Source organism: Borostomias antarcticus, assembly GCF_949987555.1.
Source record: "Borostomias antarcticus genome assembly, chromosome: 30".
NCBI lineage: Eukaryota > Metazoa > Chordata > Actinopteri > Stomiiformes > Stomiidae > Borostomias > Borostomias antarcticus.
This window is the reverse complement of record NC_140263.1, coordinates 1,065,289-1,081,520: the sequence shown is the minus strand read 5'-3', so window position 1 is coordinate 1,081,520 and position 16,232 is coordinate 1,065,289. Positions and strand designations below refer to the sequence as shown.

Sequence of the window (16,232 nt, the reverse complement as noted above, 5' to 3'; positions counted from 1 at the left end):
AGTCAATTAAACACTTTAGGTACTACCTCTGTGGCCTGCCATTTACCTTCAGAACTGATCACTCAGCTCTCCAGTGGCTGATGTCCTTTCGAGAGCCAGAGAGGCAGGTGTGCCGATGGCTGGAGAAGCTGGCAGACTTCAATTTCACCATTGAGCACAGGGCCGGAGCCCGCCACACCAACGCTGATGCCCTGTCCCGATGCCCCTGTGCTCCGGGGAGGTGTCGACACTGCGAGAAGAGGGAGGCAAGGGAGAGAGAGCTCCGGGAGGACGTGAGAATATGCCCTGAGCACGAGGGAGGAGGGCCGGTCTGCAGGGAGCTGCAGGTGATCGGAGCGGCGGAGTGGCGAACACAGCAAGAGCAGGACACAAACTGATGGGAGAGGGCATCAGCACGCAGGAGGAGAAGATAAGGGCGATCAAAGAGTGGCCCACCCCCACAGATGAAGAGCAGCTTGAGAGCTTCGTGGGGCTCGCCTCATACTACAAGAGGTTTGTGAGGGGGTTCTCCTGCATCGCTGAGCCCCTATTCCCACTGAAGGAGAAAGGTGCTGACTTCACCTGGGCGCCTGAGTGTCAGCAGGCGTTTGACCTCCTAAAACAAGCACTGACAGAAGCCCCTGTGCTCCGACCCCCAGACCCCTCCCTGCCGTTTGTCCTGGATACCGATGCCAGCAACGTGGGCATGGGGGCCGTGCTGTCTCAGGTGGGGCCAGAAGGAGAAAGAGCGGTAGCCTACTTCAGCCACACATTCAACAAGGCGGAGCGGAACTACTGCGTCACCCGCCGGGAGTTCCTGGCTGTCATTAAGTCAATAAAACACTTTATGTACTACCTCTGTGGCCTGCCATTTACCTTCAGAACTGATCACTCAGCTCTCCAGTGGCTGATGTGCCAAGTATGTACTCCACTGCGTCTGCTCGTATAGCCTACATCGCCAACCTCACCACGGGACGGGCTCGCCGCTGGGTCATGGCGGGTCGCGAGGGCGCAGCTGCCTACATGCAGGACTACACTGCCTTCGTGACAGAATTCAGGACCGTGTTTGCCCACGACGTCCACGGACAGGACGCGGACGCTGCTCTCTCCGCCCTCACCCAGGGTTCCAGCTCAGTAGCGGACTACGCCACGGAGTTCCGCATCCTCGCTGCCCGTTGCTCCTGGAACGAGTCTGCACTGTACAGCGCCTTCCGACGGGGCCTGGGGGAAGCCATGAAGGACAGCCTGTCTGGAAGAGACAGACCAGCGACCCTGAACCAACTCGTCTTCCTCTCCATAGCCATAGACGAGCGCGACCGGGAACGCAGGCGCGAGCGGGCGCACCAACACCACAGCGCACCCAGACCGTCTCCACCTCCCTCTACCGGTCTCTCTCGGCCTGCCCCGGCCTCCCTCGCCCCCCCAAACACCGCTGGAGAGGAATCCATGCAACTGGGCCGGACCCGACTGACCCCTGCAGAGCGTGAGCGCCGGAGTCTGAACGGACTGTGCATATACTGCGCTAGCCCAGCGCACGCCGTCGACTTCTGTCCCTCTGCGCCTCCCAGGGCGGCAATAAGAGTAGGCTCACTCGCCAGGGGGTACCGAGTCAGCCGGCTCATCAATCCCCAATCCCGGACCCGTGCCGCCAGGTTCACTGTCACCCTCGCCTGGCAGGGGCACACGCTCTCCGTCCCTGCCCTCATCGACTCCGGTGCCGACGAGAGCTTCGTGGACGTCCAGTTCGCCCACAAAGCGGCGCTCCCTCTCTCCCCTCTGGAGAGGCCCCTCTCGGCTTTCGCCCTGGATGGCCATCCCATGGGCCCCATCACGCACCGGACCCTGCCCCTCACCCTCACAGTCTCGGGAAACCACGTGGAGGACGTCCGCCCCTTCGTCATCCACTCTCCCGACGCTCCATTCATCCTAGGGAGGCCCTGGCTGGAACTCCACACCCCTCATGTCTGCTGGAGCTCGGGGCGCATCCTCAGCTGGAGCACCACCTGCCTCGAGCTGCTCAGACCTCCACTCGGGTTGACCGGCCCCGTCCCGCTCCTCCGGACCTCTCCACGGTCCCTTCGATGTACCACGACCTCGGAGAGGCCTTCACTAAGGAGCTCGCCCGCACACTCCCCCCTCATCGACCCTACGACTGCGCCATCGAGCTCCACCCTGGCGCCCCTCTCCCAGCCAGTCGTCTCTACAACCTCTCCCTCCCGGAGAAAGCAGCCATGGACACCTACATCTCCGAGTGCTTGGCCGAGGGCCTCATCCGACCATCTCGATCCCAGGTGGCAGCGGGGTTCTTTCTTCGTTAAGAAGAAGGGAGGAGATCTGAGGCCGTGCATCGACTACAGGCTGCTCAACAACATCATGGTCAAGAATAAATATCCACTCCCCCTCATGAGCTCCAACTTCGAACCCCTCATCAGTGCCACCATCTTCACCAAGTTGGACCTCAGGAACGCTTATCACCTGGTGCGTATCTGTGAGGGGGACGAATGGAAGACCGCCTTCAAGACCTCCCGTGGCCACTACGAGTACCTCGTCATGCCCTTCGGCCTCACCAATGCCCCCGCCGTTTTTCAGGCGCTCATGAACGACGTGCTCAGGGACATGCTGGACGTTTTTGTGGTCCTCTACCTGGACGACATCCTGGTGTTCTCCAGGAGCGCTGAGGAGCACGTCCAACACGTCCGCATGGTCATCCAGCGTCTCCGGGAGAACCGCCTGTACATTAAGGCGGAGAAGTGCACCTTTCACTCCTCATCAGTGGAGTTCCTGGGGCTTATTGTGGAGGGAGGCTTGACGCGACCCGACCCCCGCAAAATCAAGACCGTAGCCGAATGGCCTCAACCCACTACCCGGAGGCAACTTCAGAGCTTCCTTGGCTTCGCTAACTTTTACCGCCGTTTCATACGGGACTACAGCCGAGTAGCAGCTCCCCTCACCCACCTCACCTCGTCCCTGCGTCCGTTCATCTGGACACCGGCTGCCAGCGCCGCCTTCTCCGCGCTCAAGGAGCGCTTCACCACCGCTCCGGTCCTTCTCCATCCTGACCCCTCCAGGCAGTTCGTGGTCGAGGTGGACGCATCGGACACAGGCATCGGTGCTGTTCTGTCCCAGCGGTCAGTGGAGGACCAGAAGTTGCACCCCTGTGCCTTCCTCTCCCGCCGGTTCACCCCAGCTGAGGTGAATAACGACATCGGGAACAGGGAGTTGTTGGCGGTGGTGGGGGCCTTGGAGGAGTGGCTCCACTGGCTTGAGGGCGCGGAACACACCACCCTCGTCTGGTCAGACCACAAGAACCTGACCTTCATCCGGGCGGCCAAGCGCCTCAACTCCCGCCAGGCGCGGTGGTCACAGTTCCTCGGGAGGTTCGATTTTACCCTCACCTTCCGGCCTTGGCTCCCGCAACGCCAAGGCCGACACGCTGTCCCGCCTCCACGCGCCCGAGGCGCCCCCCGCGGAGCCTGAGACCATCCTGCCGGCCTCGCGTGTCGATAGGGGTGGTCACCATGAACATTGAGGCAGTGGTGAGGCAGGCCCAACGCGCCCAACCCAGTCCGGCCAACGTCCCTCCTCGCCGGCTCTTCGTGCCTGACTCGGTCCGGTCCCGGGTGCTCCAGTGGGGCCTGCCAGCCGGTTTGCGTGCCATCACGGGGTTCACCGCACCCTCTCCTTCCTGAGCCGACGGTTCTGGTGGCCCTCCATGAGGTCCGACGTCCGGGAGTTTGTTGTCGCCTGTCCCGTCTGCTCCCGCAGCAAGGCGTCCCACCAGCCCCCGGCTGGCCTCCTGCGTCCTCTCCCGGTCCCCAGCCGTCCCTGGTCCCACATCGCCCTGGACTTCATCACCGGTCTTCCCCCCTCCAGGGGCAACACGGTCATCCTCACCGTGGTGGACCGGTTCTCCAAGGCGGTCCACCTTGTGGCGCTCCCCAAGCTCCCGTCCTCTGCGGAGACCGCCGAGCTCCTCGTCCAGCACGTCTACCGGCTCCACGGCCTCCCCAGGGACATTGTCTCAGACCGTGGGCCTCAATTCACCTCCCAGGTCTGGAGGGCCTTCTGCAGGGAGATAGGCGCCACTATCAGCCTCTCCTCTGGCTACCACCCGCAGACCAACGGCCAGGCTGAACGGGCCAACCAGAGCCTGGAGTCCGCTCTCCGCTGTGTGTTGGCTCTCCACCCCACCTCCTGGAGCAAGGACCTACCCTGGGTCGAATACTCCCTCAATGCCCTGACCAGCGCTGCCACTGGCAGGTCTCCGTTCGAGTCATCCCTCGGGTACCAGCCCCCGCTGTTCTCTCTCCAGGAGTCGGAGGCCTCCGTCCCCTCCGTCCAGGCCCACCTCCGCCGCTGTCGCCGTGTCTGGAGGGAGGTCTGCAGGGCCCTGCTCCGCTCCAACGAGCGCTCCTGCCGCGGGGCCAACCGCCGCCGCACTCCTGCTCAACTCCGGTCAACGAGTCTACCTCTCCACCGCTGACCTTCTGCTCCAGGTCCCCTCCAGGAACCGTTGGGCCCTTCGAGATCGACCGTGTCCTGAACCCAGCTGCGGTACGCCTTAAGCTCCCTGCTTCCATGCGGGTACACCCTGTGTTCCACGTGTCCAAGGTCAAGCCTGTCTCCTCGAGTCCCCTCATGCCTTCTGCCCCGGCTCCTCCGCCTCCCCAGATGGTCGACGGGCATCCCCAGTGGACGGTTCGGCGGCTGCTGAAGGTGCGCCGCCGGGGTCGGGGTTTCCAATACCTGGCGGATTGGGAGGGGTACGGCCCCGAGGAGTGCAGCTGGATCTCCAGGCAGCTCATTATGGACCCGTCTCTCCTCTGGGACTTCTACCGGGCCCATCCTGACGCCCCCGGTCGGTCGCCTGGTGGCTCCCCTCGGGGGGGGGGGTCCTGTTACGGCTCGCATGCCCTCGCCTCCACAACCGCCTCCCTCTCTCCCCTCTGGGCCCGCTGCGCGCTCGGGGCGTCCTACGCGCTCTACCGCACGTCGCATCGGCCCAGGCATGCAACGCTCTGACTCTCCAGAGTTTCCCCCCACTACCGGGCGTTCCCCGTCTCCGGCCAGCTCCGCGGACTCGGCAGTCTCCTCCCACTCCGGTGACGAAGAGTCGGATCCCGACATGCCCAGCACATCGGCCCGTGCACAACGACAAGAACGGCGCGCTCGTCTCCGACGATGACGCGGGCTCGGCTCTACTCACCGGTTTCCAATTCATCATCACCACACCTGTCCCTCGTTCTGCAATCACCTTCAACCCCTACAAGAACCTGGTCTACACTCCACTCTTCGCCAGATCTTACCATAACATATGTGGTAAAGTATAGCCTAGCCTACGATATTACTTACCTGTATTTTGTAGTGCTTTTTTCTCGTTTCCTGCTCGTGATTACTATCACTCACCCTGCCTCTCCTCCTCGTCTCTCCAGTATCCCGGACCCCCTCTGCTGAGTGTACCAGCTAGCAGAGCCCTCACCCTGCTCCACCTCCCGATCCCTCCGGCTCCCTTGAGCCAAGGACATTTATTATTATTTAGTGGCAATTTGGTGGCTCCTATTATTTCCATCCTATTATATTTTTGTGGCATCCTTTTTGTGGCTCCCCCTTTGTGTTATCTTATTAAATCGCCCCTCCGGGCTTTACCGTTCCTTGCCTCCTCCTTTCCTGTTGCGCCTGGGTCCCTAACCAAACCATCACAGCACCAGCGAGATTGGGACATGCACCTCCCTCTTGTTCTCATGGCATACCGATCCGCCGTCCAGGAATCCACCTCCTGCACTCCAGCACTGCTCATGCTGGGCCGAGAGCTTTGGACGCCAATGGAGGTGGCGTTTGGCAAGCCCCCTGACACTCCCCCCGTTCCCCCGGGGAGGGAGTATGCCAGGAGACTCCAGGATCGGATGGAGGCCGCCCACAACTTTGCCCGGGATCAGCTGGAAAAGGCGGGCATGAGGCAAAAACGGAACTACAATGTGCGGGCTAAGGGGAGGCACTTCCAGGCTGGGGAACTGGTGTGGGTGTATAGCCCTCAGAGGAAGAGGGGGCGGTGCCCTAAACTGGACTGTCACTGGCTGGGGCCTTGCAGGGTGCTGGAGAGGTTGGGGGAGGTGGTATACAGGGTGCAGCTGCCGCTCAGGGGGAGAAAAGTTGCTCTTCACAGAGACAGATTGGCCCCGTACAGAGGGGATTGTCTCCCTCTCCAAGACCCAGTTCTCCCAGCGGTTTCACCGAGAGACAGTGTTCCGGCTACCATCGGGCCCGGACGTACATAACGTTCAAGGGAAGTGTACCGTGGTCCATCAGCAGACGGGGCCCCTCCTTGCCCTGTTTCGGGCCCATCAGAATCACTGACTGGGTCAGTGATGTGACAGGCATCGCACCCCCTGGACGCTTTCTGTCCTGGAGCAGCAGCAGGTTGATCCCGTCCATCTGACGGGGGCAACGCGACCACAAAGGCAGAGGCGGCCGCCAGGTCGTTTCGAGGACTTTGTGTAAAGTGAAAAGAAAAAGAAAAAAATGTTCTGCTTGGAATGAAAAAAAAAATTTTGGAAATGTTTTGTTATACTGGTGTTGTGCATGTTGTTAATGTGTCTCTCGGGGCGAGAGCTCAGAAGGGGGGGGATAGTGTAATGTTCTGGGGTTCGCTCTAGTTATATGGTCTTAGGGGCACCACTATTTAGCTGGGGGTGTTGTTTCCCCCGGGAATTTTAAGAGTGAGGGACGAGGTGAGAGACGCGGGTGATGCGAGTTGAGATGCAGAGAACTTTACTATGTGTTTAAACGTGGGCCATATAGTTGCCGGTCAAATAAGAGAGAAAATAAATCACCATTCACAAGTGAAACTCTCCTCATCATTTCCGAAGACGGATCGTTACAATACTGAAAGCAGGGAAGTAGTAAATAAATGAATGATAAACTGTAAATAAAGACGAGACAGACACACAAAACCAAACAGTACAGAAAAGGGAAGGGGGGTAGATGAGGTAGGGGAAGGGGGGGGCAGTATCTAGTCATCTGGGGGGATAGTAGTATTGTTCAAATAGTCAATAAAGGTCTGAGGTCTGTGTCGAGTACTGAGTGTACCGTAAATTTCGCGCCAGAAATCTGTCAACTCATGGCAGGACCAGAACGTGTGTGTGATTGGCAGGTGATTGCTTGCACCGATTACAGGTGTCATCAGTCTCTGGGTATATTTTTGCCACTCTGGCATTCGTGTAATGCACTCTAAAGATAACTTTGAACAGACCATTATTTAACAGACAAACTCCAAATGTGCTCTCCCTGGCTCAGAAACAGCATATCCCTTGATAATAATAACATTGTTAAAGTACTGGTGTGTTTGTGTAACATTGTTTAAGTATCAGTTATAGTGTGTGTGTAGTCAGGGGTGATAGGTTGCAGGGTAGTCAAGGGAAAAGGGACAGGCTGGAGATTCTGGGTGAGCTGGATTGAGATGATCCATGATCCACTGTCCATTATCCATGGGTCTGATTCAGGGTCCATCGTTCATAGTCTTGGCATGAGGGGATGATGTCGGGAGCTGCTGAGACAAACCTGTGTTTAAAACAGCTGGAATAGCTGGGTGAGCTGGACTCCCAGCTGTACAGCACACTCCTTCAGAACCCTGCCTCTGAACCTGTCTGCTCCAGGGGACTGCATAGACAGGACATCTCTCCTTATACATCATGTGTTCATTGCAAATGGACCAGTTTGGTGATCTTCATCATCATCATCATCTCCCTACAGACTGAATGGATGCAGACTAACAGAGAAATGCTGCCAGAGCTTTTTAAACCAGAGTTTCGCATCTTTGGAATGAGACTCTTATCAATGACATGATAGGAGATATTATGAACTGTTATAATCATACAGATGTGGGAACATAAGAATGTAACTTGACCCGCGGTATTCTAACAGGCGCTTTACGTCATTCCGCACCACCGCTCGCCTGCCCATAGGGGCGCAGTAATACCACTCATTGACCCATTGCTGGCTCGCACATTAGATTAGCCTACCGTTCTCAAACTCCTTGTTGTCTGTCTGGTTGTAATTTAATTATTACGAACAAAGCCTATCTATTTATAGTTTCTATCTCTGTAACTGTCGCCGGGTCTATATCTGTTAACTGTCGGGACAAGTAGAAGTTTAATACATTAGGCAGAGTGTTCTCATATGGAACATGGCATCAGGACGAGGAAGATGGCTAACGGAGATGACCAGAGATGTGTTTGAAATGGTTCACTCACTCCCTCCCTATTACCATGGATGTATTGAGTGCGACTCATAGTGAACTACATGGGGAATGATTTAACAGTTTTGGGACACTACATGGAATATAACTGCGTAAGATATTCATGACTCAAACAAGCAGACGCGCCGATCACTGATGGCAGCAGGTTGAAATATCAGGTAATATTCAGGTTCCATGTTTAGTTGAATGATAAATCCCATATAAATGGTTGGAATTCTAATGATGTGCAAGTGTGATTTTATCAACTTAATGCTGTCTGCTAATAGCAGGCTGTGAAGCTGCACGATAAGACCGTGATAGCACGTTAGCTCACGACAGCAGCTTCCATAATATTAACGGTAGCTGTCGGTGGCTAAAAAGCAGATATCTAACTTTACAACGTTGATTCCTGTAGCTATTTTGATGCTATAAGTTCAACTTCTGTTTCTCGGGCAGGAACGGAGACGAACTCGCATTAGCAGCAAAGCAGCTACAGGAATGATCGCGCGGTCTCTTTAGCCCTGAGGCCATCAGGCAGGCAGCAGGAGGTCGTTGAAGGCTTTATATATTATTATGATATTATGTCTAATAATACATTCGTTGAAAGTACACAGGCTGATCTACTATACGGAATTGGACCGAGGAGTGTTCTCATATGGAACTAGGCTGCGCGCCCGCCCGCGACAAGAGCTGAATTGTAGTCAGCTTGCCCCGCTGCGCGCAGGACGCGTGCGTCCCCCGCTCCGAGCGAGAACGCAGGCGGAATGTCGCTCCCCGTCTGAAACGGCCTTGACTCCTGGAATCCCAAGGTCTTTCATATTGAAATTATCTTGATGGTCTCGGGAGTTGAGACGTGTTAAGGGAGTGCATCAGTCGTGACCCTTGACAGTAGGCTACCAGCCTGCGCTGCGCTCAGAACAAAGTTGGATGAATGGATGGACTTTTTGGAATCCTGGAAAATGTTTATTGCGCTCTAAAATCATGAAAGCATAAATGTAAAAATGCAGCAACAGAAGTAGTCTAGATGAGATGGTGGTTTAAATGAATGGCAACACATAAATTCAATGGCCGGTCATGGCAAAGCACCCGCTAACGCAGGCTACCCCCCTCTATGAAACCGGTTCATCCAGTTTATTTGAATATAAAATAATTTGGGGGGGGGGGGTTACAATAGTCTAGTCCAGGTTCGCTGGAGGACCTGTATTTTCAGTGTTTGCTGGTAGCGGACTGCATCGATCAATGCAATGACTCTCCATGTTTTTCAGTTTTATCATTTTCATCAACAAAACATCATTTTTACAACCATGTCTCATTGATTGGGAAGGCATTTAGAGCTGCCGGTCTATTAGCCTACATTCGGACTCAGAGGATGACATAACTGTTTATTGAGAAACAATTGGCTATATAAAGAAATACCACAATGCATGTAGTCTAGATATATTACAACGTTAACCCACACCCTAACACTGGCATTCATTGACGTCACCATGACCTAGTTGCATTTGATTACTACATTATGGTCGATTAGGCTACATTAGGCTACATTAGCAAATACGTCGATGTTGCATTTACAGGACAATACAGGCTAATCGATTGGGCCTATACAATTTTCACAATGAATGGAGGCCAAGCAATTTGTTTTCCATGGAATGGAAGCTAAAGACAATGCAAGAGCCATGAGCCGTTTTATGAAGTATAAATTAGGCTTTATAGCGCCCATATTATGACGAGACTTGAATATAACGAGACAGGCTATTGAACAGGTTTATGTCAGTAATGACGCAGAAGTTTGTACTTACCTACTATTTTAAACCTCGCCGCAGATATGGGCAATATAAGCATATTAATTCATTACAAACGTTCGTTTAAAACTCACTGAGGGACACCCTCAATTTATCCGTAGCCTAAATCGACGCAAGCCCTTAGCCCTATTTAACATAGCCTTCTGAGACCAGTAGATGACGTAGCCTATGCTATGGAAAGAAAAGGCCTACTGTAGCCTTATGCCACTCTGCTGCTGTAACACCCCAAATCACCAGTGGCGATTGGTAGTTATGTTATCTTAATATAGCAAAGACAAATACATAAGTAAAACTTATGATCAGGCTAGCCAACGTTAACCCACACCCTAACACTGGCATTCATTGACGTCACATGACCTAGATCGTTATGGTGCCCTTCTGTTTCGTGCCATCCTAACCCGTGGGACTTATCAGGCCTGGGTGCGGAACACCAACTGGGATGGTTCACGAGGCAAGCAGGCCTTGCCACAGAACGTCCGGAAATGCATCACAGATGCAGTTCTCCTAAGATGCCCCACCTTCACCAACATGAAACAGCTGAAGAACCGAATCAACGAGATGTTGCGCTCTCGTCGGAGTTCTATTTCAAGGGCTCTTTTTCGCAGTTGAGCTGGCTGTATGGGGCAAGAGAGGACTGTAAAATACAGTACTGTATTACAGGATATACAGTATGCATTTGGTACTAGGATTAAGGCATTTTATTTTGTGTTTCTATATCAATGACATGCATGTGTGAAATTTTTTTGCAAATAAAAATCACCTATGGTCATGAAGGATGGGTCATGACCGAAAGAACGAGATCACGGATACAAGCGGCCGAAATGAGTTTTCTCCGGAGGGTGGCTGGGGTCTCACTGAGAGATCGGGTGAGAAGTTCAGTCATCCGGGAGAGACTCGGAGTAGAGCCGCTGCTCCTTTGCGTCGAAAGGAGCCAGTTGAGGTGGTTCGGGCATCTAGTGAGGATGCCTCCTGGGCGCCTCCCTAGGGAGGTGTTGCAGGCGTGTCTGGCTGGGAGGAGGCCGCGGGGTAGACCCAGGACTAGGTGGCGGGACTACATCTCCGCACTGGCCTGTGAGCGGCTAAAGATTCCCCAGGCAGAGCTGGTTGATGCTGCTAGGGAAAGGGATGTCTGGGGCCCCCTGCTGGAGCTGCTGCCTCCGCGACCCGACCCTGGATAAGCGGATGAAGATGATGATGATGATGATGATGATAAAAAAAACGGAAGAAAAAAAACATTGACCAACGGTATCTTATTTCAAAATATCTTGCTGCACTTACCATTTGTATTGTTCACGCTATAATGGCCATATGGTATTACCATACCATCTGAACACACCCTGTCCCCAGGAGAAGTTCTAGTCATTGTTTCATTGTTAGCGATGATTTGATTGTTCAATGGATATCATTCGGTCCTTGGTCGCGAAAGCCTATTAGCCTACAGTATAACGACGCACACTGAAAGTAGGCTATACCAGTAGCGAAATAAAAGACAGTCTACAGTCTACTGTAGATATAAAAATACATTGATTGCAAGGTGCATAGCCTGAATAAAGGCAGAACGTGAGACAGGGAATCCATTCTAGTACAAGGCTACTGCGTGCGTGCAAGACTGAGTGCGTTCACATTTTCGATTTCCAAACGGTTTTCCACCTCACCTAATTTCGCTGTTGATTGGTTTCAGCTAACGTTAGATTATAGTAGCCTAGGTACAGTACTAGATATTTATTTAAACCGAAAATGGATTTTAGTAAATTAATCATCATTCCATTGTTATTCCAGAATCAAATGACAACCGCTTTCGTGATACTTTTGATCCTAACAGAAAGAGAAATACATCTCTAAGTATCTAAGTTAATATAGGCATATGAGAACGCATCATTTTGTACGGTAGGCTAGGCCTATGCGTCTTGTAATTGTAGCCTACTGTACAAAGTAAGGCGTTCTATAGGCCCTATTGAATTTCTTTTATAGCCTAAGTAGACAGTAGATAGACAGTTCGCGTCTGGGGAGGCTCTGCGTCTCTCCACCAGTCCCCAGCGAGTCCCAATCAATAATACATATTTATAATAGCCTACATAGCGCGAAACTGTGCATATAATAGGCTGTAGCCAGCGCGAAACTGCGCATTCCCTATAGCCGTTCATTGAACAGCTGGCGGCCGGTATAAATAAGATATGCACAAGATAGTTAATGTCCGGATATGATTGGCAATGAGTGATCTTTACTCATGGCGACTATTTCAATTTTGTATGGATCCACACCTCCGATCAAGCTTATTTTGTCTTTGTATTGTGCTGAAGCCATATAGCCTACTGCGCTCAGACTTGGCTACATTAGCTGGTGCCCTGGCTTCAAATTTACTTCCGGGGTTTACGAGTAGCCTACCAGTTGAATGCGTTCCAGAAACAAAACGCAAAACCCTCACGTTCACCACATCTTTACTAACAAATATATTTACAATACTGTTATTTTGCGCATTTGACCTAACAGCCACCACGTCTTGACCCGACGTCAGTTGCCGAGATAGATAGGCTACTGTAGGCCTAGATATATTATAGGTGTTCGTAATAATTAAATTACATCGAGATGGATAAAACATGTGTTTGAGAACAAGGTAATAATAACAATTAAACGTTATTTGTATAGCCCCTTTCATACAGATACCTTAAGCTCAAAGTGCTTTACAACAGAGCATTTAAATTAAAGAATTTGAAATTTAATGATGCTTCATTCGTAGACTATAGGAGAAAAACAGAGCCCAGCCTGCTAAATCTACTCAAAGACGCCACCTGGCGGTGGTGCATCACTAAAACGAAATAACACCCGTCTGAAATCCCACGAGATTTCCAACGGGATTTCCCTGCCAAATACCGCGACGTGAAATGCTGCAGCAAGTTACATTTCTAACTTCCAACATCTGTAGCAGATGATCAGCTGAATGGACCTCATTCCTGAACGCAGTTAAGAAGAAGTTAAGAAGAAATTTCTTCTTAACTCCACTTACGAAGTTCCCGGGACAATTCTGGCATTCCTGAATGGTTTCTTATCTCGGATTTTTTCTTATCTAAGAACAGGATTTAAGAACGCGGAAATGCAGTCGTAGTTAGGCAAGATTGGAGTGCGCCCGTTCGCAAGGGCTGAATTTATGAGAAATCCGAGGTGATTGCGTTCACATCAATTCTACAGACATCCTAGGCTTGAATAATAATCATAATCATAAATACGAGGATATTTGTATCATTTCCAATTACGTTTCACAATCATGATTCTACAAGGCATCGCAGTGTCCTAAAATAAATAAAACCACTACACAAACACTGCAAATGGCAGTGAATGAAAAAATAAGCACTAAACTCAGTTGCTATACTAAGACTCAGCACAACAGCACCTTACATTCCATAGTCGTCAGAATGGACACATCTACATTCTGTAAATACTGTAAACATGTGAATTTCCATAACTAAAATATATCAAATGGATCTACATAATATAGATATAGGGCCTATCAAGATCCATAAGTAGCCTACTCATGCATTTAACTAAACTGTAGGCTTCAATCTGCTCTCAGCACATCCCATCACTTTCATGTAGGCTATATATTTTGCATATTGTATTAAAAGTCCATATATAGCCTACCGTCTTGTTTTCTTTTGTTATTTTGTATTGGTTTGTTTTACCTTGCTTAAGCTTAGTGTGCACGTTATAAGAGCCAGCGGAGAAACATCTCACTGCTCATTTTACTGGTATGTTGCATGTGACGAATAAAACGTCGAATTTGCACGTGACCTTGAACATCAAGCATGTCAATTGGGAACGTCTAAACTTTACCGCGCTGTCTGGGGATTTTGTGTGCACACGACCCTGTAGTAAGGAGCTGGCGGGGCGTTTATGTATGCAGATTCAGGTGTACGAGAACACGCATTCAACTTAAGAAGGGGAGCACAGCTGAGAACACTTTGGCGGTTTAGGAACACATTTCCACCCATTCATGAATCCGGCGGGGATCTTTCTTAGGGTTGGTCTTACGAAGTTCGTAAGAAGACATTTAAGAAGACACTTAAGAAAATGTTCAGGAATGAGGACCAATGTTCCCACTAGAAACAGCTAAACTACAGTAACTACAGATAAACTACAGTGTAAACCTACCTGAACTCTCATGAGGAGTTTCATTGGTTGGATTGGAATGTCTCAGTACTACAGAGGCCAGACTTTTCCATTTCTATAATAAACCTGGAGTTTCAGAGCATTCTTATTTAGCATGGGTTACAAGGAAGAGAAAGCATATCAAACATATTGACAGACAAAAAATATCACTTTGTATTCAAGAATCTGACAATGTGTGAACCAGGGCAGATCCAATGTTCAAATATTTGTCTGTAGGAAGATGGAATATAATCCTTCAACTCTCTCTTTTCACCAGCAGAGGGTAGTAATGTGTTTGTATCGATCTGTTTCTACAGGCTGTCGGGCTGCATGGTCACAGAGGAAGGCTGTGGCCCAATCCCAATGTCCCCCCTAAACCCTCAAGCCCTGAGCCCTCACAGACTTATTGACGTCACCTGGTGAAGTGATCGAGTGCGCGAGGCTGCAAGGGCTCGAATTGGTATAACTAAAATGGGACAGCACTTGTGACATCACATTACGTTGACGTGAAAACATATTTCTTACTATTGTGGGCGTGGGGCTTTTTTTTAAATCAATTTGTAAATTGTACATGTTTTTCTTGTAGGCCTTCGTGTAAATTAATTTTGGCTGAGTCAAATCCCCTTTACATTATCAGAACTCTCTGTGTTACCCTCAAAACATTTGTTCAACTTGAAATCATTTCATTTTGTGGTCATATGCGATCGCATCTGCGATCAAATATCAACCCAACCCAGTATTTGTTAGTAGGATCGCATCGATCCTACATTACTGCCTGTGATTCTTGTTTGTGATGAATCCAAAAGTATTAACTTAAGAATGATAATATATTATGTATACACATTCCTGCACCTCACAACTCTTTCCATATTCATGTTGGAAATCTCAATTCAAAGAACACTGCACCGAAATGGGTAATTAATGTCATACTGCTTTTAACTGGGCAATCATATGATTTAGAGCAACAGAAATCGATGTAAATTATAACCATAGCCTACATATTTTTAAACAAATCACATTATACAAACCCATGGGGTTAATAACCCATACTTAAAAATAATGAAACCAAATTAATTATAAGGCTACTTGTGCAGATAAGCAAGTCCAGCTGAAAACATGAAAACATATTTTGTTCTGTAACGTGAACGTTACGGTTGGTTGATCTGTCCGTGCTTGTTTATTGGCTGTTCTTCAGGTAACCCCGTGTTTCACGTCACGACGCTATGAACTGTGGGTAATTCCCTTGGGCTAAGTCTGCAGAAATGCAGACTTACGGGAAGGGGGCATAAAGGGCTCAAAATGGCTGCCGGAGAGCCCTCGCGCACTTGCCGAGTTGACATTGGGACACCCCTAAGCCCTCGCGGACTTCGCGGGAGCGCGCCCTTAAGTCTGCGAGTCTGCAAGGGTGGACATTGGGACTGGGCCTGTGTCTCTCTAGCCTCAGCTATGAGGTCAAACCCCGCCCACCTGAGAGAGCTGGATCTGAGCTTCAATCACCCAGGAGACTCAGGAGTGAAGCTGCTCTCTGCTGGACTGGAGGATCCACACTGGAGACTGGAGAAACTCAAGTAAGGAGAGAGTTTTAAATCAAGTGGAAGAAAATCACCCAGTGTCTCTTATGTAGCCCCCCTCTCTGAACTAGATGGTCTCAACTTTCACAGCCTACGAGTCTCTTGACAGAACAGACACAAATCACCCTATAACCAGAAGGGCACTTTGAGAGTGCAGACCTCCACCCATGATGCATGTTGTCAGCATGTGCAGTAGCATTAGAGAACCTAGAGGAGACAAATATGGTGGTGCATCAGCTGGGGTTGGTCCAACAGGTGCTCTTCAGCTCTGCTCTCTGATGTATTTCAGCTACCTAGATAGCTACATATGACAGGACCGACAGCAGTAATCTGGCTAGCTATGAGCATAACTAGCTAATTCAAAGCAGTTGATCTTTGCCTTCATGCCATGATTCAATTATTTTGGTCCTAATACCCACAGAAAATACATCGATAAACAGCCATGGATGTATTAAACATTGCAAAGTACCCGTAGGTGCTGGTCTGGGGCCTCATTTATCATTG

The 16,232-nt window shown here is 50.6% G+C and overlaps 1 protein-coding gene across 1 annotated transcript in view; it reads left to right on the top strand.

Annotated features, from left to right (window-relative positions):
• Positions 1–376: 376 nt before the first annotated feature.
• Positions 377–16,232, top strand: part of LOC311327087 (uncharacterized protein) — a gene marked incomplete at both ends in the record, with an annotated part of 168,751 nt that continues 152,895 nt past the window's right edge. The window contains 2 exons of the mRNA XM_084460110.1: positions 377–802; positions 5,745–6,079. Coding sequence (XP_084316236.1) covers positions 377–802; positions 5,745–6,079 — 761 coding nt within the window. The remainder of the gene's footprint in view (positions 803–5,744; positions 6,080–16,232) is intronic.